At 36.0% G+C, this 26,876-nt stretch overlaps 1 protein-coding gene across 37 annotated transcripts in view; it reads left to right on the top strand.

Annotated features, from left to right (window-relative positions):
- Nucleotides 1–26,876, top strand: part of PBRM1 (polybromo 1) — a 99,577-nt gene that overhangs the window by 28,253 nt on the left and 44,448 nt on the right. For 24 of the 37 annotated variants that reach the window (XM_079115664.1, XM_079115652.1, XM_079115684.1 and 21 more), the window contains 9 exons: nucleotides 63–148; nucleotides 989–1,084; nucleotides 1,793–1,884; nucleotides 8,318–8,531; nucleotides 12,238–12,379; nucleotides 13,460–13,557; nucleotides 15,866–15,910; nucleotides 21,977–22,253; nucleotides 24,313–24,418. In XM_079115664.1, coding sequence (XP_078971790.1) covers nucleotides 63–148; nucleotides 989–1,084; nucleotides 1,793–1,884; nucleotides 8,318–8,531; nucleotides 12,238–12,379; nucleotides 13,460–13,557; nucleotides 15,866–15,910; nucleotides 21,977–22,253; nucleotides 24,313–24,418 — 1,156 coding nt within the window. The remainder of the gene's footprint in view (nucleotides 1–62; nucleotides 149–988; nucleotides 1,085–1,792; nucleotides 1,885–8,317; nucleotides 8,532–12,237; nucleotides 12,380–13,459; nucleotides 13,558–15,865; nucleotides 15,911–21,976; nucleotides 22,254–24,312; nucleotides 24,419–26,876) is intronic. The other 13 variants (XM_079115687.1, XM_079115669.1, XM_079115671.1 and 10 more) reach the window with 1 other exon arrangement.

Consider the following 26,876-nt stretch of genomic DNA (forward strand, 5'->3'; position numbering starts at 1 on the left):
TGAGGGCATTTAAAAACTTTTTTTCTGTTCTTTTTTTAAGCTGAGTAACTTTATCTTGACAGGATGCGAATTCAATTAAAAAAATATTTTATATGAAAAAGGCAGAAATTGAACATCATGAAATGGCTAAGTCAAGTCTTCGAATGAGGTAGGTTAAAAATGTTCAAGATCTTCTTTTTTTGTGTGTGTGTGTGTGTGTGGTAGGGGTATTGAACCCAGGGTGACTTTACCACTGAGCCTCATTCCCAACCATTTTTATTTTTTATTTCAAGACAGGAGTTGTCGAGGCTGACCTCAAACTTACAGGTGTGCGCCACCATACACTGCTCAACAGATTTCCAAAATCTTTGTGTTTTTGTGTTTGCTGAATTTTCTAATGAAATCAGTTCAGTAGAAAACAAGATTTGTGTTACATTTCAATATTATATTTAGTTAATAATGTGATTCTAAAAAGAGTAATTTATCTAGCCTCTTCATTGCAGTTTTACTTAAAAAAAAAAAAAAAAACACTTAACACCACTATATCTATCACCTTTACAAATACATAATGATGTAATACAGTATTATGGTACTTGAATATAATGTGCAATAGCACATATTTGCAATATATGCAGATCTGAAGCACCATTCTGGTTTTTCCTTTCCTAGAACTGTAATTTTTAACAAATCTTAGTTCTGGGATTCTGTTTCCTCTTTCCTGAAATGGAAAGGTTGGGTGATTACTTTGAAAGCTTTCTTCTGGCCCTCACATTCATTTCATTACCATTTCCTCTGATTTTGCAATGACCATAATCTCTCAAGGACCCATTATGGTCTGCTGTCCTCTGCAGAGTCCCAAAGTCCTGGAGAAGAGCCTGCTGCATAGTAGAGGCTCAGAAAAATTTAACATTTCTATTAGAAAAAAAGAACATGATTGTCTCCCTTTTGTTTATCCAGAGTTCTGATTTTAGCTATCAAGTTTCTGAGTTTATTTTTAATCTTTGAATAGGACTCCATCAAATTTGGTTGCAACCAGGCTGACAGGCCCTTCACACAGTAAAGGCAGCCTTGGTGAAGAAAGAAATACCACTAGCAAGTATTATCGGTAAGAAAAAGAGGGTTTAGTCTGAGAGCTGACCCATACTTATGACAATAGGCATACTAGTATTTGCCTGATGGCTATTTTCAAGTAGTATTTTGGGATGATGTTTTGAGACAGGGTCTCACTAAGTTGCTGAGGCTGACCTTGAACTTGCAGTCCTCTTGCCTTATCCTACCAAGTCACTGGAATTAACAGGCATGTGCCACTGAGCCCAGAATATTTTTGGTTTATGAGAGTTGGTTATCAAGTGCTTTATTTAAAAGGTTGAGGTACTATAGTAGGCCTTACCTCACCTCTCAAATAATGCTTAAGCATTGTTTACCAGGTAGTGTTTAATATTAGTGATAAATAAAATTGAGATATAAATACTTATTTGCAATAAATAAGTTTTGTGTTTAAAATAGAATTTTTGTCATTACAAAATGAGCATCTTAGAAGAGAATAACCAGTGATAGATTTTTATGGAAAGTAACTTTCTATAAAATAAGGAATAGTGCTACATTCAAGTAAAAAGCAAATTACAAGTTGCCGGCTCCATTGCCACTTTCTTAGAGGAAAAAAATATTTTTCTTGGCTAACACTGATGAGGAATATTAAGAAGTAGAAAGATAAAGAGACAATTAATAGAAATAATTTTTCTTTGTATTAAGTACTTTGTTAACAGCTCCTAATGTCTTTTCTTTTCTTCTGATCTCTCATTTTTCTTTGTAGTAATAAAAGAGCAGTCCAAGGGGGTCGTTTATCAGCAATTACCATGGCACTTCAGTATGGCTCAGAAAGTGAAGAGGATGCTGCTTTAGCTGGTAGGCATTAGGTTTTGGCTAAATTAAATGGATCATTTTGGCTGATCTGGCCTAAAGTTTGTTGGTTTTTGGAGAACGTGTTATTTTGTTGCATTTGCTTGCACCCCTTAGTTGGCTTATTTATCAAAAGCTTAATGCTTTATGTTGGTTTAAAACTCATATCTGGGTAAATATAAAATCATGAAAGAAAAGATAAAAGGATGGAGAAGGGAAGTTTCTGGCAAGTAATAGCCCAAGGATAGCCATATTAATATCAGTTAAGGTGGACTTTCAGAGATCATTGAAAAGATTAGAAGAAGATTCAAACTACAATGGTAAAAGGTTTGTTTCATTGAGAAGATGCATTATAAAGGAGCTCCAAATATGTAAAACAAGAAGATGGAACTTTATAGAGAATTTGAAAACAATACCCTTACAACAGAAGCCCTCTTCTCTCATTTGCTAGATAAGCAGAAAAATCAGTGAAGACACATTCGAATACACTTCCTCAAAAGTATAATGCTATTGAAACAAGTTACCACAAACTTAGTGGTGTAAAATAAATTTATTTCTTACAGTTCTGGAAATCAGAAGTCTAAAATCTAGGGGTCACCTTGCTGGTGTTCTGTATATTCTAGGGGAGAATCTATTTCCTTGCCTTTTCTTCTGGCCACCTGTACTTGACTTATGGCCCCTTCCTCTATCTTCAAACTGCATTTTTCCAACTTCTGCATCTATTGTCCCTTCTCCTTGCTTCTTTGACCTTTTTTTTTTTTAATTTGTTCTAATTAGTTGTACATGACATTAGAATGCATTTATACATTTTGATAAATCTTACATAAATGGAGTATAATTTCTCATTTTTCTGATTGTACATATTGTAGGATCACATTGGTCATGCAGTCATATATGTACATGAGGTAATAATGTCTCTTTCACTTTACTATCCTTCCTACCCCCACACCCTTTCCCCTCTCTTCACTCCCCTTTACCTAATATAAAGTAATTCTATTCTTCCCTGGCCACCCGCCCCCATTGTGAATTAGCATCCACATATCAGAGATAACATTCACCCATTGGTTTTTTTGGGTTTAGCTTATTTCCCTTAACATGATTTTCTCCAGCTCCATCCATTTACTATCAAATGCCATAATTTCATTCGTCTTTAAAACTGAGTAATATTCTGTCATATAAATATACCACATTTTCTTTATCCATTCATCTATTGAAGGGTACCTAAGTTGGTTTCATAGTTTAGCACATGTGAGTTGAACTGCTATAAACATTTATGTGACTGTGTCACTATAGTATGCTGATTTTAAGTCCTTTGGGTATAAACTGAGGAGTGGGATAACTGGGTCAAATGTTGATTCCATTTCAGGTTTTCTGAGGAATGCCATACTGCTTTCCATAATGGTTATACCTTTTTGCATTCCTACCAGCAATGTATGACTGTAACTTTCCCCCCATATCCTCACCAAAATTTATTGTTGCTTATATTCTTGATAATTGCCATTCTGATTGGAGTGAGAAGACATCTTAGTTTTGATTTGCATTTCTCTTATTGCTAGATATGTTGGACATTTTTCCATATACTTGACCTTCTTGATTCCCTCTTGTTAGGATCCTCTTGATTATATTTAAGGGCACACCCACACAATCCAGAGATTAATTCAGGTTAATCTTACATCAAGATTATTAATCAAGGGCTAGGGATATAGCTCAGTTGGTTGAGTGCTTGACTCACAAGCACAAGGCCCTGGGTTCAATCCCCAGCACCACAAAAAATAAAAAAAGATTATTAATCATATTCACAAACTCCCTCTTGGCATATAAGGTAACAAGAGGTTCTGTTGACTGTGACATGAATATATATTGGTAGTTATTATTCAGCTTATCATAAAAAGCTTGGTATATGTATTCTACATTTAGAGAACACATATTCTTAGCAGGTTTACATTTACAAAACCTGACCATCTACTTAAAACAAATTACAGTAAACTTGAAAGATTGTTATATATAGCCCACATTTCTGGTAAGTGCAGCTAAGAAATCAACTAGTAATCAATAGAATTTAAAAATCTAAACATTAGAAATTTTAAAATAGACTGAAAGAAGAATTATTTCAGAAATTTAAAATATTTTAAACCTGAACAATTGCAATAATGAAAATAATTTATCAAAACTAATAGGGTGCAACTAAAGTGATACTTCAGAAGAAATCTCAATTCTGAGTGTGTCTCTTAAAAAAGCACCTGAAGGAAATGAGCTAGGTATCCAACATTAGTAAATTATAAGAGAATTTTTGAAGTTAAAAAAAAGGAGTAATAAAACTAATAGTAGCTATTTAGTTTATTAGAAAAGAAGTCTATACTGGAAAAAAATGAGGTGAAAAGTTATTTTGTTAAGATTATTAATAAGATAAGTTTATGGTAAAATTATCGAGAAAAACACAAGACGTAAGTAAACAATATTAGAGAGGAGGGAGCCATACAGAGATTAAAAGCATATATATTTAAAAATTTAGATGAACAAATTCCTAGAAAATGTTAAATGTATAAAACTGATAAGAATTAAGCCATGCTTAGTGGCACAGACCTGTAATACCAGTACTCCTGAGGCTGAGGCAGGAGGATCATAGGTTCCAAGCCAGCCTCAGCAACTTAGTGAGGCCGTAAGCAACCTAGGGAGACCCTATCTCAAAAAATTAAAAGGGGTGGAGATGTGGCTCAGTGGCTAAGTGCCTCTGGGTTCAATCCCTGGGATCAAAGGGGGAAAAAAAATTAAAAGGCTGATGATTATTCCTAGAACCATAAAGAATTAAATTATTAGTTAAAAATCTTCCCATAGCCTACAGTGTACATGTCCCTGGTTCAATCAAAAAAAAAAAAAAAAAAAAAAAAAACCTTCCCACATAGAAAACACCAAGCCATATACATTTAAGGAACAAGTTTTATTTTTCCCCAGTGCTGGAGATTGAACCAGGGCCTCACTCATGCTAGGTAAGCACTTTACTCCCAATCCTCTTGTACAACAGAATTTTATTAAAACTTCTGCACAGTAGATAAAACAAGCTTTCCAATTTATTCTGTGAATCTAATATAACCTAGGTATCAAAACCAAACAAAATAGAAGCATATTGTATCAGTGTAAATAAGACATACTGACGACAGTTGGGTTTATTCCAGAAATACTAGGTTTGTTCAACTTTAGAAAAGATAAAATATTATTTACAACATTAGCATATTAAGGAAATAAAACCATACGACATGCATTTGATAAATAGTACAATTCCCATTCTTAGCAAACTAAGAATAGTAGGAGATCTTTCCTAAACTGATAAAAGGCATTTCTCCTTTAAAGGGAGAAATGTTGGCAGTGTAAAAATAAGGTAAGAATTTTGTTACTCTTTTAGTGAAAGTACTAGCCAGCCCACAGTGACAACAGTGAAGGTACAAGGATCAGAAAAGAAGAAAGATATATATGGATTGCAGTTGATAAATTTTTTTCTATTTAAGTTCTCCAGATAAATTACTAAAATGAATACAAAATAATAAGTTGCTGATATAAGATCATTATACAAAAATCCACTTCATCTCTGGAATAAGTCACAAAAAGAAAATGTAATAGCAACCAAATAATTTTAGTTATAAATCCACCAAAAGATGTGTACCTCTTTATGGGAAATACCAGAAGTGGTAGAGTCAGAAAAGATTAATTGCACATCCTTGTCTGCTTCTAGCTAGCTCTATAGCTATGTATTAAAGTCTCATCCTGACAGCTTCAGAGGGTGACTGGCATTGTATCAGTCATTAACCTCTTTTGCCCAGTTTTCTCATTTGAAAAAATAATAATAATACCTGTCTTGTTTAGTATTATTAGGACTACCTGAGGCTACTGCTTATCAAGCTCTTAACCCAACTTAAGTACTTAATAAATGATTGTTGTTCTTACCTGAGAGTATATAGCAATTATGGATATTATGATCCAACCAAAACAACTTAAACTGTGGTCTTTATGCACTGTTTAAAAAATCAGGGAAATGAGCAAAATCTGGGTTGTCTTTCTATACTGATGATTCTATATGTTTTGCTTTTTCTGGTGTTTTTATGATTCAGCATCTACCTAAAAATTCCCTCTAGTGGGGCTGGGCATATAGCTGAGTTGGTAGAGTGCTTGCCTCACATGCACAAGATCCTGGGCTTAATCCCCAGCACCCCAAAAAAAATTCCCTCTAAACACATCCTTCATCCGGGATGGTATAAATCAATAGGGCAAAGTCACAGACTTAAGGCTAAATCATATCTGATATTATCAGCCTAATATAAATTTATACTATTCTTAGTATGTTAGCTTTCCATTATTGTAACAAATACTGAGATAATCAACTTGTGAAAGTACTTTATTTTGGCTCACAGTTTTGGATGTTCTAGTCAATGATCAGGCCTGTGGTGAGGCAACACATCACTAGGCTCCACCTATTAAAAATTTTCACCATCTCTCAATAGCACTACTCTGGGGGACAAGACTTTAACACATGGGCCTTTGAAGGACATTTGAAATCCAAACTATAGCACTGAACTTCATGTTATTTTTAGTTCCAAGGTGTCTGAAAGAGTTCTTCCTCCTTTTGGCCAAACATGTCAAGGAATCTCTGAGGAAAGCCCATTTAAAAAGAGAAACTATTGTGAATGGGGTAGTTTTTCTAACTTCTCTTTCAGAGGGTTCATCACTTATGAATAAAAATGCATTAGATTTATGAGTGTTGATTTTATATCCGGCTACCTTACTGAATTCATTTCTGAGTTCTAGAAGTTTTCTGGTGGAATTTTTTGGCTCCTCTAAATACAGAATTATGTCATTGACAAATAGTGATAGTTTGAGTTGTTCTTTTCCTATTTGTACCCCTTTAATTTCTTTGGTCTAATTGCTCTGGCTAGCGTTTCAAGGCTGATGTTGAATAGAAGTGGTGAAAGAGGGAATCCCTGCCTTGTTCCAGTTTTTAGGAGGAATGCTTTCAGTTTTTCTCCATTTAGAATGATGACTGTGGGCTTAGCAGAGATAGCCTTTACAATGTTGAGGTGTGTTCCTACTATTCCTATTTTTTCTAGTGTTTTGATCATAAAGGGGTGCTGTATTTTATCAAATGCTTTTTCTGCTTCTATTGAATAATCATGTGATTCTTAACTTTAAGCCTGTTGATGTGGTAAATTATATTTATTGATTTCTGGATGTTGAACCAACCTTGCATCCCTGGAATGAATCCCATTTGAGTGGGAGAAAATCTTTGCCTCACACACTTCAGATAGAGCACTAATCTTCAGAATCTATAAAGAACTCAAAACTTTACACCAAAAATACAAATAACCCAATCAATAAATGGGCAGATAACTTCACAGAAGATCTACAAGCAGTCAACAGTTATATGAAAAAATGTTCAACATCTCTAGTAATAAGAGAACTACAAATCAAAACTACCCTAAATTTCATCTCACCATAATTAGAATGTCTATTATCAAGACATACAAGCAACAATAGGTGTTGGTGAGGATGTGGGGGAAAAGGTACACTCATACCTTGCTGGTGGGGTTGCAAATTGGTGCAGCCACCCTGGAAAGCAGTTTGGAGATTCCTTAGAAAACTCGGAATGGAGCCACCATTTGACCCAGCTATCCCACTCCTTGGCCTATACCCAAAGGACTTAAAATCAGCACACTACAGTGACACAGCCACATCAATGTTTGTAGCAGCTCAATTCACAATAGCTAGATTGTGGAACCAACCTAGATGCCCTTCAGTAGATGAATGGATAAAGAAACTGTGGTATATATACACAATGGAATATTATTCAGCCATAAAGAACAAAATTATGACATTTGCAGGTAAATGGATGGAGTTGGAGAATATTGTGCTAAGTGAAGTAAGCCAATCCCAAAAAAACAAAGGCTGAATGATTTCTCTGATAAGTGGATGACAGTACATAATGGGGGTGGGGGAGGTAAGGGAAGAATGGAAGAAGGATGGATGGATTTTGTAGAGGGAGATGAGGGGTGGGGGGAAGGAAAAATAATAGAATGAGACAAACATCATTACCCTATGTACATGTATGATTACGCAAATGGTATGACTCTACTTTGTGTACAACCAGCGAAATGATAGTTGTACCACATTTGTGTACAATGAATGAAAATTTTTAAAAAGTGAAAAAATAAAAAGAAACTATTTTGCAACCTTTTAAAACCAATGTAACTTTTACTATTTAGCATTCTATTTCTATGAAATATTTTTCTAAACATGCAGTTATAATAAGCATCCTTAGCATCATCTTTAATGAAGATTAGAGACTATTTTTAAAATATTTTCAAATATTTTATCTGTTAAAAGAGCTGTAAAATATGGTTCTTTCATCCTTTATTACTTTTTTCCCTTGTGAATACTTTTTTTGTCTTTCCAGCTGCACGATATGAAGAAGGAGAGTCAGAAGCAGAGAGCATCACTTCCTTTATGGATGTTTCAAATCCCTTTTATCAGCTTTATGACACAGTTAGGAGCTGTCGGAATAACCAAGGGCAGCTAATAGCTGAACCTTTTTTCCATTTGCCTTCAAAGAAGAAATATCCTGATTATTACCAGCAAATTAAAATGCCCATATCACTACAACAGATTAGGTAAGATATTTATGTAAATCTGTTTTCTTATGGTCTAGCCTGCACGTATTTTTACTTATTTATTTATTTATTTTATTTTTTATTTTTTTTTAATTTTTATTTTTTTTGTGTGTGTGGTACTGGGGATTGAACCCAGGGCCTTGTGCTTGCAAGGCAAGCACTCTACCAACTGAGCTATCTCCCCAGCCCCACATATATTATTAATACTTCCTAAAATGGATAAAGATTTTAAAAGTAAACGTTTTACCTAAACATTTGTCTTTTAACTGAACAAAGTTACAAAATTTTGCTGCTTACACCTTTCATTGATACATTAGTTATGACAATCAAACTATATTTAAATTTTATATTGATAGTTGAATCATCAAAATAAGCATAGTCAATTTTTGGAGAATTTATTAGCTGAAACCATACATGAGAGATGGTTCCATCTTAGATTCCCTTTCCTGTTCGGAAAATGTTTGTTTTGTTTTGTTTCTTTGAGATGGGGTCTTACTGTGTTGCCCAGGCCAATCTTTTTTTTTTTTTTTTTTTTTTTTTTTTTTGTGGTACTGGGGATTGAACCCAGGGCCTTGTGCTTGCAAGGCAAGCACTCTACCAACTGAGCTATATCCCCAGCCCCGCCCAGGCCAATCTTGAACTCATGCATTCAGTTTGGAAAATGATCATTGGGAATTCAACCAGACAGAATACTTAAACCACTATAATATCATGAACATTAGTTAGAAATCTCTACAACAATAAAGAAAAAAATCCCAATTTAAAAAATAGGCAGTAGGCCAGGCTCAGTGGCTCTGAAGGCTGAGGCAGAAGGACTGAAAGTTCAAAACAAGCTTTAGCAACTTAATGAGACCCTGTTTCAAAAAGTAAAAAGGGTTGGGGATGTGGCTCAGTGGTTAAGGGGCTGTTGGTTCAATCCCAGGTTCACAAAAAGTGGGGTGGGGAACAGAAGGCATCCATAGGAGATTCAGACACTGCCACTGCTGTTGCCACCATGTCTGTAATGATCCCTGAGAAGTTGCAGCACATTTTGTAGGTATTCAGCACCAGCCTCAATAAGCAATGGAAAATAACCTTCTTCCAAGTTGGAATTTTCTGATGTAAACTTTGCTTTGCTAAATCACTATTTCTGCACACATAAACTTTTCCCCCCAACAATGGCAGTTTTGTGGCACCCCAGTAGGGCTGAGAGAGAAATAGGGAAATGGTTGGAGCCTAGATGTGAGTATACTCTAACATTTTGAAGGGTCAGTGTCTAAGATATCTAATCCCCTCTAGGGTCACAGAGCCCATGGGGTCTGATAAGAGACTTACTGTGCCTGGACTCCCTTCCATGTGTGGTCTACAGAGCAGCAGTGAAGTCTAGGGCAGTGTTATCCAATAGAACTTTCTGCAAAAATGGAAATGTTTTATTACCTGTATAGTCCAATGTGAAAGTCAGTAGTCACTTGTGGTTGTTGAGCACTTGAAATGTGGCTAATGCCACTGAGGAAGTTGATTTTTTAACTTTAATTTCAGTAGCCACATGCATCTAGTGTCTACTGTATGGTGCAGAATAGTCCTAGGAAGATTTATTGGCAAGGAAGATTGTTGAGTGTCCCCAAATACAGTATGTAATGGAAAACTAGCCAGATGCAGGGGCATACGCCTATAGTCCCAGCAACTCAGGAGACTGAGACAGGAGGATTCCAAGTTCAAGACCAGCCTTAGCAGTTTAGCAACTTAGCAAATTAGCAAGCAAGACCCTGTCTCAAACTAAAAAATTTTTTTTTAAAAAAAAGGGCTACCGAAATGGCTCAGTAGTAAAACACCCTAGGTTCAATCCTCAGTACAAAAAAAAAAAAAAAAAGAATGGAAAACTAGAGCTGGGAGATAGCTCAGTGGTAGTGCACTTGCTTACCATGTGCCTGGGTTTGATCTCCAGGCCTGCACACAGAAGTGAATAGGAGCTTGTGTGGTTCCCCAGGCCACTTTTTCCACTGTGCTGGTATTTGTCTTCCCCATGTTTTATTTTCAGTGTCTCTCTCCTTTCCCTCCAAATTACACTTGATTAACTTTAGTTTGGTAAATATCTGAAGATCTATTGTTAAGTTGTAGTTTACAAGTTTGTATTCTTTTAGTTGTTGAGAATACTTAGCACCCTTTGATTTGGCAGGAATAAGTCTGCTTAGTAAACTCTGGTGCTAGCAGCATAAGCTGGTACCAAGAACTCAATTTATGCTTAGTTTTTCTTTTTTGCTTCATTTCAGAGATGTTCTCTAATATTTATATTTCCTTAAATGCTATACAGAAGATGAATAGGATTTTGGTGAATTTTAAGTAAAACTTTACATGCAAAATAGACAATTCTGTTCTCAGAGAAGGTTTGGAATCTCTACTTTGATTTAGTGACACTGTTTTCACACATTGTGGTTCTTTAATAATATTTTTGTGATTTTGATGATTAACATGCCGGTATCTCAGTCAGAAGATTTAAAAATTTATACTAAAAACAAAAAAAAATTAGAGTTAGAGCAAACAGTGACTCATTTCGCATGAGTACATAAGGCCTTTCTGAGGATTGGTATTATTAATAGCAGAAGTATCTAACATATCTGAATTCTGAGGACTTTCAAGTAAAATAAGCAAAAACATCAGCTTTAGGCTATAATAGTTTGTTATAAGTTATATTGGAGGATAACTATAAATGGACTCTAACAAATTTACCTCTCATTTACCATTGGACAGTCCCTCTCCACTGTCCTTTTATATCTTCCCTGAGGTAAATATAGTTTTCTGAATGTTTCTTCATGGCGTTGCCATTTTTTCTTTCTTTCTTTCTTTTTTTTTTCTTTCTTTCTTCCTTTCTTCCTTTCTTCTTCCCTCCCTCCCTCCCTCCCTTCCTTTCTTCCTTCCTTCCTTCCTTCCCTGTATGAACTGAAATGGCCTCTTCCCCACCCCCAGTACTGAGGATTTAACCCAGGGGCACTCTACCACTGAACTATACCCCCCGTACTCCCAGCTTTTTTATTTTGAGACAGGGTCTTGCTAAGTTGCTGAGGCTGGTCTAGAACTTGGGATTTCTCCTCAGCAGCGAGATTATAGGCATGTACCACTATACCAGGTTGAAATGGACTCTTATTTTCAGAAATGTGTAGTTCTCCATGATTCTTCATTGAGGTAGCTTAAAATCCCTCTAATTTTTATTTCTTCTTAGAGTTTACTTGTTATCCATGATCAGGGTTTTTCCATTAGGGTTTTTTCCTCGTGTATTTACTTTGTAATTGACCACTTTGTTACAACTTTAGTTTATTCTTTTGATTTTCAAGTAAACTGTTATTGCCCTAAACCTAATGTTACTTTTGCCACCTCACCTTTTTTGCAGTACTTAGAATTGTTCCCAGGGATGCTCTGCCACTGAACTACATCCCCATCCCTTTTTTATTTTTGTTTGGAGTTGGCCCCACTAAATTACCAAGGCTGACATCGAACTTGAAATCCTCCTGGCTCAGCCTCCTGAATCACTCGGGTTACAGGCATGTGCCACCAGGTCTAGCATGCCTCCTTATTTTTTATCTTGACTGTCAATTGCAAGCCTTTTAACCACTATCACTAGTGAAGATACCATGAAGTATTTGTAAAGATTTTTGCATTGAACTTTCAGGAAGAAAGTGTATTTCATCATTTTCAGAATAAAAAGTTCTAGCCATTTGTTTGTCTTTCACAGAACAAAGCTAAAGAACCAAGAATATGAAACTTTAGATCATTTGGAGTGTGATCTGAATCTAATGTTTGAAAATGCCAAACGCTATAATGTTCCCAATTCAGCCATCTATAAGCGAGTTCTAAAATTGCAGCAAGTCATGCAGGTATGATTTCTTTTTTGCTAAATTTGTTGTATGTATCATCAAAATAGTTTTATGTTTATTGAGTGTGTTCTTTTAAGATGAATGATTTCCCCCAACATTATCAGTCATTCATTTTAACCACAAGTACTGTTGAATATTATTTTAGAGTTGTTGAGACCATATAGAGGAGAAATAACACTTTAAAAGGAGCAGGCTTCATGAATAGAGGAAGCAGGGTAATTTTAGAATTCTAGGGAAATTAACCTTTAATCCCAGATATTATACTGTCATTTAGGTTTTATTTCTTTGACTCTAGACTTTGTTAAGATGGGACTGGTCTAGAAGAAAAGGCGTCTGAAAGGTAATTCATCATTGTTTATTGTCCAAGAGTTTAACAGATCCTCTCTGAAAGAACACCTTGGAGGGCATCTGAAGTAACTGGCCATCTAGGGGTGTTAAGACAAAGTAGTAGATATGAAACTGGGTTTATCTCACAGTTTTTGGTAGAATCGTTTTAGAAAGATAATCTTAGGGCAAAGAAGCAACTAAAGCAATTTGATCACCCATAGGTTCTTTTCATTTTGTATAATCAATAGTGTGCTCCTTAGTGTTGTGAATTGCAAGCATTTGTTTTGCCATACTATATGTCTATTCCCTGTGTGTGCTGTGGTTGGACTTTCATCTCTCTTTGGCAGAAGGTCTTTAAAAATGCATGTGTTGAAAAGTAGATCTCCTTTCACCTCTGATTCAACTTTTTTCTTAGCCACACTGCCCCTATAGAAGTCAAGAATGCTAGAGACCACCTTTGAGTTGGCCACCAAAATAAGGTGTCCTGCAGCTTGCCTCAGTGCTTTTAACCAGTTAAAGCTCTTTATATTCTCAAGTGCTCTAGCTAACATTGATTCTTTAACTCTCTGGATCTATTTTTTTAACCTGCTTTTCTGTCATGCAGGGTTATTGAACATGTTTAATGAATCTTTAATTTTGTGCATGCTATATGGAGTTTTCTGAATGAATCTGATGTTTATCTCTTTAACAGGTATATATTCATAGGCCTGTTCAGCCGCATGAGCCTGACTCCTGAGATCTGTTCTGTTTTAGGCAAAGAAGAAGGAACTTGCCAGGAGAGACGATATTGAGGATGGAGACAGCATGATCTCTTCAGCCACCTCTGATACTGGTAGTGCCAAAAGAAAAAGGTATATGCTTTTCTCATAGCTGGAACTTTCTGAGTTCTTCTTTATTTTGTTTTAGATAAGTGCAGAAAATGTTTTTTAAAGTGTGAAGTATGAATTCTAGGTTTTAAATATTTGATAACATCTTTTAGAAATCATTTGTAAATTGGATAATTAGCTTTTTTCTTAAGTACCATATCGCTTTTAGATGACACAGGAAAAAAAGACACCTAATATGTACCTTGGCAAACATATTTTTTACTATCCAAATAATAATAGCAGGGTGGCTTTTTAATACTGCCACCTAAGTCTAATAAGGTAATTGCTACATATTGAATTACAAAGATGAAATATGAATTAGAAAAGGTAAGGAGAAAGTTCTACCGTTGCAGTGAAGTAAGTCATTGCTCCTTACCTTTTATTTTTCCTTTTTAATTTGATCTTTATGTGTGATTTTAAGAATGTCAGATTGTATAATACCATCATAACTTCTTAGAGTTCATAAAATGTTAAGCTAGATATTTGAATGTTTTTGGTTTTCTTCTTGATCTTTCTCTCAACTTCCCTATCCCTTTCTTCCTCTCACGGGTTTTGTGGAAGGGGACCTTACTGTGAGATTCTGAAGCTGGACTCCTATAAGGAATCATGCATGTGGAATTTCTGTGGCCTGATCATTGTGGAACACTGTATTCTCCCTCAAACCTAACTGCCTTACAGTCTTTGCAGCAGCAGTCAGTCTAGAGAGGGTGCCTTAAACAAGGAATAAGCTATTCTGATAGCAGGGCTTGACAAATTCAAAATTGAATGAGAAGTCATTAGTAGCTGTTGGCACAGTTCCGTACATACATTAAAAGATCTACTGAGATCAGAAGATTTTGAAAAGTGGTTTAGAAAAGAGAAGCTATCCTATCTTTCCCTCTTTTAAAGAACATTTGGGAAAATTTTTTTTAGCTTTGAAAATGACTTTGCAATGCTATGCCATGGTAACTCAGTTGAGTGGTATACCCTGAGATGTGAGTCTCCTCCGTTACTAGCCTATGAATTTCATCCTTCCAAGTTCTTAATTCCTTGTTATACCAGGGACTACGGAGGAAAAATGTGAAACCAGATCAGAGACATCAAATCAAGAACATCTTTGAGTGTAATTATATAACTCTACTTCAGCATCACCTGTGTTTTCCAGATCAGTCACCAATCAAAGATAAAAACTTCTCAGGCAAAAGAAGGTAATGGAGGCAAAAGTGATGATACAGTTAGTGCCAGCACTGGATGAAAAGAGAGATCTTAAGTAGTTGAGTGTTAAGAAAACAGTTCCAAGGAAGCATAAGCCCAGGCCAGATCTCTAAAAATTACATATCTCTGTGGCTTGTAGTTTGTGGGACACCCAAGTAGATGAAATGAAAGTTATTGCCCTAAAACTTCCTGTAAAAAGAAAACAGCTTTATATTATTAAAACGATTAACTCCCTTGGCTGGGTGTGGTGGAACACACCTATTAATCCCAACTTCTTGGGAGACTGAGGCAGGAGGATTGCAAGTTTGAGGCTAGCCTCAGCAATTTATCCAAACCCTGTCTTAAAAATAAAAAGGGCTGGGGATGTGACTCAGCGGCAAAGTACCCCTGGGTTCAATCCCCAGTACCACCACCACCAAAAAAAAAAAAAAAAATCTATTCCATTTCAGACAAAAAGTCTCTGTACAACCAGGTTTCCTAGAAGTATTTTGTATGACAAAAGTGAAAGACAGAAAAAAGAGAACAACTATAAATCATCTACCAAAGCAGTGAAAGAAAAAAAACTTGGGTTTGAGAAGCAAGCATGAATGTATGTTAAAAGATTGAAAGAAATAAGTTCTATACTTTGGTCTGTAACAAAGGAAATAACATGATGAGTCTTTCAGAGTGTAGTTATGTTGAGAGGCTTTGGTAATAAGAAATAGACTTCTCCAGAAGTCAGGCAATCTGCAGCCTAGAAGGTTGAGTTAAGCTTGGCCAGAGAACTCAGGGCCAACTTTTGCAAATACTACTTGACTCCTAAGTATTGTGTATGATTCTGTCTTTGCCTCTTTTTTTTTTTTTTTAATACCAAAGAAAGAGTGAGAAAAATTGATTGTGGGTATGTTCTCTTCATTCTGGGAGTGCATTCTTTTCCCCCATTCCTCTACCCCAAAATCTTCTTTCTGTCTTCCATGTTGAAATGTTCCAAGTATTAAGATCTTTTATGCTTTGGACTGAATAATCCTCTTTTTCTCAACCATATTTGGTTTGTGCATGACCCTCCGATGTTGCTTGTTTTATTTCTCTTCACATGTAATGTTTATTTCTGCTTTCCCAGGAACACTCATGACAGTGAGATGTTGGGTCTCAGGAGGCTATCCAGGTGTGCAGTCCTTTTTTATGTGTAAAAATATTTTTAAAAGTGTAATTCTTCTGTGTCATGGTCAGTACTGAAAGTGAAAAGTAAACTCTTAAGCATGTAATAAAAGTATTTGGGGTACTAGTTTATTTTACAAATACAGAAAGAAGTACAGTCTAGAAGTCTAGTTAGTAAGATGAGAATTAGCTAATCTAGATATGTTCAATATTAGCTTTAATTTGTTGCTGGCTTTGCCAGGGACAAAAAGCCCCCTCACCAATCATTGTGGCTATGCTTCTACAGCAAAATGTAGAGACTGCTACTACAGTGGCATTGTTGGTGACAGGGACTGGCTGGAGCTAATTCCCTTTCTGGGATGTTACTTTTACTGATTGGGAGTGGTGGAGGGATCAAAATCAACATTGATATTTTAGATGAAGTCAATGCATGTGGGCATTTGTGCGCTGGGCTAGTGCTTCTTGAGCATGGATACATTTTCTCAGTCTCTCATCCTGTCTATATCTTATTTCTTTAAATCTATCCATTCTTTTGCATGCTACTTATGATTTTAAGAAGTCTACGAGTTGCCATGTCACATTGCTAATGATAATCATGTAGTGCTTTTGTTTTCACGTTTACCATCTGATATTCACAGTGTCATTTGCTTACAGAACACCAGACTCTGCTGTTACAGATCATAAAGGAGAACATTTAATCATTTATTTTACTTGCCAGGAGCTTAGTGGTCAGGGATGGAGGAAGGTTGAAAACAAGTGAAATTATATGGAAGCAATATAGTAGAAGAATTGCATAGAGTACACAACTCTGTAGGTATATTCAAAAATTGCTTGATTGCCCAAATAGCTTTAGGAAAATTATTTCCCCCTCTTGTTTGTCCTTGAAAGCTAAGTGTTCTTAAGTCACCTACATGTTATTGCCATATGTAATCCACTTTATAAAATTATTATTACCATTATATCCATATTACCACCCAATATTTTCCCCAAGAAATGTTTTTTTAATTAGAAGATAATTTTTTTAAAAGACAAGGGGTTCTATTGTATCATTCATAATATGTGGCTCTAAGCTGTAGGAGTTATTGGAAGTAAAAATAGGGGACCTTATGGGATAGTGTTCTAAACCAAGCTCTAGAAGCCAAGTGCCCAAATTCAAATACCAGCTGTTCTTATTAGCTCTGGAATGTAAGCCTCATTTCAGCTTCCTTACTTGAAAAAGGAGTTCATGACAACACCTACATAGGATTGCTGTGAAGACTCGGTTGTAATGCTGAGTTAATATGTGTAAAGCTTTTACAACTGGGCCTACTTGAAGTGAGTGCTCAGTAAATGTAGGTTTGTTTCTGGAAGTTGTGCCTGTTGACGTTAGGACTCAGTAGCTTTCATTTTGTTCTTTTTTCCAAGTCTTATTGGAAAAAAGTGAATGAAAGGTTTTGTTGTTCTAAAGCCTTGACAGTTTTAGAATGAAATGCTGTACACTTTATAAAAGAACTAACCTGTGAGCAGGCATGATGGCATTATGTCCATAATCCCAGCTACTTGGAGGCAGGAGGATCACAAGTTCAAAGCCAGCCTGGACAACTTAGCAAGACCCATTCTCCAAAAATAAAAAATGTATGGGGATGTAGCTCAATGGAGAGTGCTTGCTTAGCATGCATGATTCCCTGCATTTACTCCCCAGTATGGCAAAAAAAGAACCTTTGGATTTACTTAGTTTAACAGCAAGCACAGTGCCCTGAAGCTCTCAGGCCAGGAAACTAAGTGCCAGGAGACTTTGAAGCCTATGAACTGGGTTGACTTTGATTAATGAGGCTTTTAGTTGCCAGCTTTTGGGAAAGTGAGAGACATGATAAAAGCAGTATGGTGATTATTATCTGATTGAAGTGTCTATTCTGATTATTCACTTTATGACCTGAGGTATTCATTTGGTCTCTAAATCTCTATATTTACTTCTACATAGTTAATAATTGTACCTGATTCTCAGAGTTCAAGGATTAAATGAGAGTACATAATATTTAGCATATGATAGAAGTGTTAACTATTATAGCTATAAATTGAGTACATATAATAATAACTTCAGGGCTGGGGATATAGTTCAGTTAGTAGAATGCTTGCCTTGCAAGCACAAGGCCCTGGGTTCAATCCCCAGCACCGCAAAAAAAAAAAAAAAAAAAAAAAACTTCAGAGGAAGAATGATGGTAAGAACATGTGAGAAGGTGGTCAGTTACAAAGATTAGGGTCAGGACTAACACTGGTCTGAGCGGTTGAAAGAAAATCAGATCCAGAAGGACTATGGAAATCTTCTAGAAATTGATGATAAGCTGAGAAAGCAAAAGATGGTTATGCACCCAATGTTTCAGGTTGAGTTGGGTTCAAGAGGAGGAGGGTCTTGTTCCTGGAAAATAAGGAATTCAGAACAGAGCCCCTACTAGCACATAATCTTTGTGCAAATTAGAAAAGGCACCAATTTCTTAAGACACTTTTCTTTCATATATTGGAAATTTGCTGTAATACACTGATTTTTTAGTATAGAACCCTTAATGGCCCATCTCCTGTAAAATTCTAAAATTGTATATAAATTACAACAGTGTCTGTGATCTCTGACTTAGTATCCACTTAAGTATGGCCCCTTAAGTGCACAATAATTAACAGCCCTGGTTTTAATTCCCTTGAGATATATTTTACTTTGTATGTTCTAAGGTGCTTATTTAAAAAAGAATGGTTGTGCAAATTACAGGGTGTGGCATTTAGTTTTATGTACCTTTCCCAAAATGGAAAAGAGTCAACAAGCTATCATAGTTAATGAGTTGAAGGAGGTGAAGTAGGATGCACACAGGGGTTCTAAGAAGACTCTGAAAAGCCAAGCGACATTGAAAACAGTAACTATAAAGTATTAAATAGGAGACTGTGATAGCTATCTTTTTATGATGTAGAGTTTTTCTCATTCAGAAAGTAAGAGCAGGTGTAATGGTGCATGCTTGTAATCCCAGCGACTCAGGAAGCTGAGGCAAGAGGATCATAATTTCAAAGCCAGCTTCAACAACTTAGCACACCCTGTTGCAAAATTTAAAAGGTAGGGGGTGGGGGTGTGCTGGAGATGTACCTCAGTGGTTAAGTGCCCCTGGTTTCAGTCCTTGGTACCAAAAAAAAAAAGTTTTTGAAGATTTCAGAAGTCATGGATGTGATAAGGTTCAGGTTCCACATTAGAAAGAGATAAAGTAAACATATCAGCCAGCCAGGCTAATACAACTATTATGAAATGAGTATGAAGTTTTTCTCTTAGTTTTTTCTGGCAGCCAGATTAAAATTAGTGGGCCATGGTTCTCAGCCTCAATGATAATAGAAGGATCTGGGAAAAAGTAAAGAAAATAAAAAACCTGATTTGTTCAAAGAAAGTCATAAATGACCCTAGTAATAGAACTTTTGTTTGCCTTTAAGGATGATAACAGATAAAGAAGGAAGTACTATTTGTACTAAGGATGAAAACAGTTAGATAAAGGAGAAAGTACTATTTGTACTATGAGTACTAAAATAATAAATCATAGTTATCATATTAGAAAATTTTCTCATATACAACTAGGTTTTACGTTCTCGGTATATTTCTTTCAGAACTACCAAGTTTCAGAGTTACTGGCATTGGAAAAATGGACTTGTTCTTCTTTAACTTTTTTAGCAAAACTCCATTAAAAACTTTCCCTTCTCTTTAAAAATATGTCCTAGATTCAGTCCCACAGTATTTGTAACTTCATACAGAAAAATCCTAATGGTAATTGGGAGTGTGTGCTGAATCCTTGAAGGCAATAGGGCTGATCTCCTAGATCAGGGTTAGGGTCTTGACTGAAGTATTAGGCTACTTGCAATTCTGGAAATAAGGACTCATTTCATTCTGAGTTGATTAGTGAGATTTTTTAAACTTAGGACTTCAAAATTGAATTCTTGTGTCTTCCTTTGGTTTGGTCTGGTTTTGGTTTTGTGGTGCTAGGAATCAAACTCAGGACCTTGCATATGCTAGGCAGGGGCTCTGCCACTGAGCCTTAGCCCCAACCCTTTGAGTCTTCCTTTTAAAATGAGCCCACACATCCAGCCATGGTGGCATATGCCTATAATCCCAGCAGCTTGGGAGGCTGAGGCAGAAGGATCACAAGTTCAAAGCCAGCCTCAGCAACTTTGAGTGAGTCCCTAGCAATTTAGCAAGACCCTGTCTCAAAATAAAAATAAAAAGGGCTGAGGATGTGACTCAGTGGTAAAGTACCTCTGGATTCAACTATTAGTACCAAAAACTTAACCTGTACATATGAGACCTAAACAAGCCATATCTGATTTGAGTGGTTTTAGGTATAAATTTCTATGATATCAAACTCAAGTTCTGAAATATTCCTTTAGAAACTTCCCAAAGGTTAAAAGTCATCTGCTTTCTAATCTGTGCCCAGATGTGGAATTCTGCCCTATTGAAGTTTTTTCCCAATGCCCTCCCAATATCCACTTGCTAAAGACCTAGAATGAGAGAACTCTTTCCTCTCATGTCATCACTCCAGGATACCTCTTTGGAGAAATAGTACCCACCAGATGAAAAATCTCCTAGATGATCAAATAAATACTCACCGGACACAGAGACAAAGGAATGGAAGGGACAGATTCGCAGGAATGATCCCAGGTCCACAAAGAAAAGCTACCTATCAGAGTTAAGATGCAAGTAGTGAGAATGATCCCAACCCTAGGAAACAGGCTCTTTTTCTCTTTTAATTAAATCACTTTCAGTTTGCCTTAAGCTCCATGATGTTAAAAAATAGGCATTTCTGAGACACAAGTCTTGATTTAGTATATCTGTTTTCTCAACTGTTGTTTTTTATTTGAATTCTATTTTTGAAAAACATATCTTGGAGAGAAAATATCTTAAGCTTGTTCATGAAGCAGATTAAGCATGTAGTTAGAAGACTGGACTAAGAGGCCCATTCAGCCTGTAGTTTGTTTCAGGAATGAACTACTTTTCCTTTTAGAATAGAAAACAAATTGTATTTACCTCTAAGTGCTCTATTATAGGATCTTAGGAATGTTTGTTGAATAGGAACTAAGTCATAAGTCATTTCTGGTTATTATCTATCCAGCTGTTCCCTTGGAGACTGCTGGTTAGAGTCTGCTTAAAGTTCTTTATCAGTGCCCTGAAGACAAGAACAGTTGAGCAGAAGTGATATTGGAAGATCATCTCTTCTAATAATTTACTGAGCACCTCACCTTGGGCAAGTCATTTAGCCTCTCTGAGCCTGCTTCCCATAGGACATGAGACCATTTGCCATCTTGGGCCCCCTTTGAATCTGGTGCTAATCTATGGTCCCTTGTACTTTGTTCCATACATCAGTTTCTCGCATCACATTTCACTTAGGGAATTTGGAGAACCAAGATGGAAATTCATGCTCAAGGATGAAAATGTGCTTTGTAGAAGGTTCAGGTGAACCACCATCTAGACCATTTCTTCCTTACACTAGGTTGGGATAGTACAGCAATGCTGATGGAGGGAAAGAGCAAGGACTGACCCTGACATGATCAATGTAAGAGTGACTTGAACTCACTATAGAGACACTAGCCTGGCAGACAGTCTTCTTTTGTTTTCTGACCCCCAGAATATACTGTTGTTCAGAGTGGTTATTGTATTAGCTTTTTGTTTTGTATTTTGTTTATTGTGCTTGGAAGTGAAGATGTTAATAAAATAGGGAATTAGTAGCTTTATTTCACTTTGGCTCTGTTTTGTTTTTTAAAATGTATTTTGGTTGATTAAAGAATTTCATTTCTTTTGGTGTTAGACAAGATTTTTTTTAAACATTGCATTTCATGAGATGTTCTGGTGTTCGCTGATTGATCCAGGCAGGGTTACTATGTTTTAACTGTTTTGGAAATTTTCTTTCTATTTGCTTATAGCTTCCAGCATGTTTACTGTGTTTGTGGCATATGTAATAAAATAAATTGTAATCATTAAAAAGCACCTGCCCACAAGATTGATATGTTTCATGTTCATTCTTGTATAAAGAAAACTGAACCTGTTGTCATTTTTCCCTTCTTCTACCTCCCCACTCAACAGTAAAAAGAACATAAGAAAACAACGAATGAAAATCTTATTCAATGTTGTTCTTGAAGCTCGAGAGCCAGGTTCAGGCAGAAGACTTTGTGATCTATTTATGGTTAAACCATCCAAGAAGGACTATCCTGATTATTATAAAATCATCTTAGAGCCAATGGATTTGAAAATAATTGAGCATAATATCCGCAATGACAAATATGCAGGTGAAGAGGGAATGATAGAAGACATGAAGTTGATGTTCCGGAATGCCAGGCACTACAATGAGGAGGGCTCCCAGGTGAGGACAGGTGGGGTGAAGTAGACACATTCTCTTTTGGGTGCTGATAGAATATTGCATTTTGAGAGACCAGCTCTAGGCTTAACCTAGGTTATTCTTGGTGGCTAAATGAATACTTCGTTTCCTCATAATTGTTTAAAATGGGAGACCGTACAGTATAAGGATAAAAACTTCACACTTTGTAATCTGACATCCTAGATTTGAATCCTGCTAAAACTTATTCTTCCTGAGCCTCAGATTTCTCATCTATAATTTAGAAATGATCATAGTGCTTACACCAGGGTTATTGTACAATTTATAAAAATAACGTATATTGAGCATTTTAGAACACTGCTTGAATCTGAATAATCAATCCTTCATCATCTTTTTTTGGGGCAGGTAGTGCTAGGGATTGATTCTGGGGCCTTGAGCACGTGCTGCATCCCCAGCCACATCATTATTACTATCCTCTACAGTCAGACTTCTCTGAAGATACCCCATGAAATTACACAATTATGTAAGAATCAGTGTGATGCTTCCATAAAAGCACCTCTAAATAATTGATTTGGATGCAGAACATCTTGATGTTTTGTTTTGTTTTGTTTTGTTTTGTTTTGTTTTGTTACTGGTCTTTGTGCATCCTAGTGAGGCAAGTGCTCTACCACTAAACTTTATCTGCAACCCACGATTTTCAGTTCTTTATCAGTATAGCTAAGGTATAATCTTCCCTCTTTGATATTTTTTCTATTACATATGTTTTATCTACTTTAAATCTTCTGAAGACAAAACAACATTTCAAATCATTTTTTTCCTTCTCCTGTTACAGTTGAATATAAAATAAAGTATGCACTGGGAATGGTGGTAGATCAAAGTAGGGGTTCCCTCAATAGTAGGGATTTATACTGTCCTCAGTATCACTGAATAAAAGACACCCTTTAGTGAGGTGGCCAAAGAAGAGAGGTCACTTAATTGCTCAGCTATTCTGCTCTGGTGGGTAGTTAAGGAAGGACATAACCTGTGCTGGAAAAGTAGGAGAAGGCAACTGTGGGGCAAGGCCATTAGATAAATAACCTTGTTCTTCAGTACATATTACAAACCTTGGCTCAGTCTTGAAAGAGAAATCCCTAAGCAGAAGTTAATTTTTTAAAAAATATCAGATTCTAGGTGTTGAATTCAGATTTGGGATTTAACAATATTTTAGATACTCTTCTCCAAACATCAGGTTCTTTTTTAATTTTTAAAAAAAATTTTGTTATGCATTGTTGGGGATTGAACCCAGAAGTGCTCCACCACTGAGCTGTATCCCCAGTCCTTTTTATTTTATTGTATTGTGTTTTAGTTTTTCAGGGCCAAGGACTGAACTCAGAGCCTTATGTGTGCTAGGCAAGTGCTCTGCCACTGAACTAATATCCCCAACCCCCTTTTATTTTAAGACAGAGTCTCACTAAATTGCCAAGGCTGACCTTGAACTTGATCCTTCTGCCTCAGCCTCCCATTCTCCCAAGCCACTGGGTTTATAAGTGTGTGCCACCATACCCAGATCCAATGAGACTTTTTTTTTTCTTTTTTTTTGGTACAGGGGATTGAACTTTGGCACTTGGCCACTGAGCCACATACCCAGCCCTATTTTGTATTTTACTTAGATACTGGCTTTGAACTTGAGATCATCCTGTCTCAGCCTCTTGAGCAGCTGGGATTACAGGCCTGCACCACTGCTCCCAGCCCATAGGATATTTTTAATCTTTAATTTCCATTGGACTAAGTCTGCTACCTTGAAGGTCTAGTAGAAAAGATAGTTTTTGAGGAAAACACATGTAAATGTGTTTTGGAACTTCTGTTAAACCCTGCAGAGTTTCTACTACCGTGGTTCTCAAACATTAGCACGTGTGTCTACACATCAGAATCACTTTCACTAAGAAGCTTAAAAACGTACCAGTTATGGCCTCAGTCCTCCCTTCAGATAGTGATTTGCTCTGAAGTGCACCTAAGCATTTTTTAACTCCCACCTGTCCTAAACCATGTTTTATATTGTACCATAATAAAACTTTTTTTAGAAAATAAATATGTTTTTGAACCATAGGTGTACAATGATGCCCATATCCTGGAGAAGTTACTCAAGGATAAAAGGAAAGAGCTGGGGCCGCTGCCTGATGATGATGATATCGCATCTCCCAAACTCAAACTAAGTAAGGCATCCTCACTCTTTGTTATATAGTGTAGTCTGTCAACAGGAAATTCCTGGTTTTCTGAAATAATATTTAATTTAATGGCGAATATATTTTAACTCACTGGCACTCCAGCAAGAAGTTTCTTCCCTCTTCTCAAGTATTCTTATTTTACCGTGTTTTAAGTAAACAGTTAACAGTGGGGAATAGAGCATTAAAGGTTTTGCCGAGTTGAATACAGTGGACATTTTGTAAACATATAGTAAAGATAAATATTTTTTGTTTCTAATGCCTGGAAGAATATTGTGGCAGGTTTTTTGTTAGTTTGTTTGTGATTCCTAGAATTAGCAGTGAATTGCAGCAGTTCCTACTGGACATAATTTGAGATTAGAGATGTAATACTCAGCTATCAGTTAAGTGCACTCTGTGCATAGTGACTTTATTTAAAAATTGTAAGGGAAAATAAGACAGAAAAAGAAAGTAATGCCATTAAAAAGATTTGTGCCTTACTTAAAATACGTAAGTAAAATAAATACCAAACAAATAATAGTGATGTTATCAGATATTCTTTAGAACCATATTTACTGAACATGGAGAAAGCAAGTTTTTTTTTGTTTGTTTGTTTTTAAATGTGAAATGACTACACACTGAATTTCACAGTTGTTTTGGAAATTATTTACTGCTGAGTGATGGTTCCTTTTTTTAAAAATGTTTTTTTTTTTTTTTTATTTTTGGTACTGGGGATTTGGCCCAGGGGCAATTTACCACTGACCTATATCCCCAGCCCTTTTATTTTTTATTTTGAGACAGGGTCTCACTAAGTTGCTGAGACTGGCAATCCTCCTATCTCCATTCCCAAATCCCTGGGATTATAGGGCAGTGATTCCTTCTTGTTAAGGCATTCATCTTTTCTTGGAATTGTAAAAGCATACAGAAAATTTGGAGAAATCTAAAACTTATTCTACTTTGTAGAACCAAAATATCTTTTAAAACTGGAATTAAACTGGGGATGTAGCTCAGTGGTAGTACATTTGCCTAACCTGTGCAGGACCCTGAATTTGATTCCCCAGTACACAAAAACAAAACAAACTAGAATCAATTTCGTATATTGAGTTGGAAGGCTAATTTATGATAGTTTAACAGTAGCTATCTAAATATAAATAAGGGCATATACATTTTAAAGGTAAAGGGAAATTTAATGTGAAATGTTCTTTTTCTATTGTGAAAAATTTCACACATACACAGTGTAAAGACTAGTACAATGAACCCTTGTATATACACCTGCTACTCATCATTTTTCAAGATTGTATCATATTTATCTTCCTAATCCCTTTTTTTCTAAACTATTTTAAAGCAAATCAAACCACGTGTTGTTTTTACTTCTATACACTTTATAGCACACATCTCTAAAATATGCAATTTTCTTAATCATGAAGACATTATCACACTAAACAAAATTAGCAATAGTTTCTTGGTTTTATTTCATACTTCACAAATTTTCAAGTTTTGCTGATTATCTCATATGTATTTTTACATTTGGTTCCCTCGAATCAGGATCTAATTCAGTTAAGTGTATTAGTTTGAATGTTCAGGAGTTTTTGTTTTGTTTACCATACTGGGAATTGAAACCAGGACCTCACACATACTAGGCAAGTGCTCTACCATTAAGATTCTGCCTCAACCCCCTACATTTGAATGCTATACCCTTAACCTCATAGTCTTGAATAGTCTTCTCTTTTTTCTTTTCTCATGCCGTTGATGCACTGAAGAAACTAGGTCACCTTGTACAATGTCCTGAGTCATTTTGTTTCTGTGATATCATTTAACATTTTCCTTTATCCCTCTTGTTTGTTATAAACAAAAGCTAACTTTAAAGCCCTGCTTATATTCAGTTTCAGTTTGACAGGAACACTTTATAAAAGACTTTCTATGCTTACATTTTGCATCATGTCTGTTTGAAGTAGAAACCAAATAAGGCCCATATATTGCATTTGACTCATATTTCTTTTTGTCTATAAACTTTCACCTGTTCTTTTTTTCTGTCAAAGAAACAGGGTTTGTACTATAGTTTCCCACAGTCTGTATTTTGTTAGGTGCATCATTGTGTTCTTTCTATTTTCTATACATTAGTCAGGGAACCAGAAGCTTGAATCATACTCAGGTGCTCCTGTCCTCTCCCTTTGACACCAAAACAAACTTCATAGGTGATATGTGTCAGGTGGCACACGATATCTGGTTGAGTCTTTCTGTTAACAAATCTTGATGCTTGCTTCTTTAACTCATTAAAGAGGTATAAAATATTGGCAGTTTTAACTGTCTTTTTTGTTTTTGCAGTATTGGGGTTTAAAATGAGGAGCACTCTCCCATTGAGCTACATCCCCAGTCCTTTCTGAAAGTCCCTCTAAATTGCTGAGGCTGGCCTGGAATTATGGTCCTCCTGCCTCAGCATCCTAAGTCACTGGAATTACAAGTATGCACC

This window comes from Sciurus vulgaris (genome assembly GCF_902686455.1).
Source record: "Sciurus vulgaris genome assembly, chromosome: 16".
NCBI lineage: Eukaryota > Metazoa > Chordata > Mammalia > Rodentia > Sciuridae > Sciurus > Sciurus vulgaris.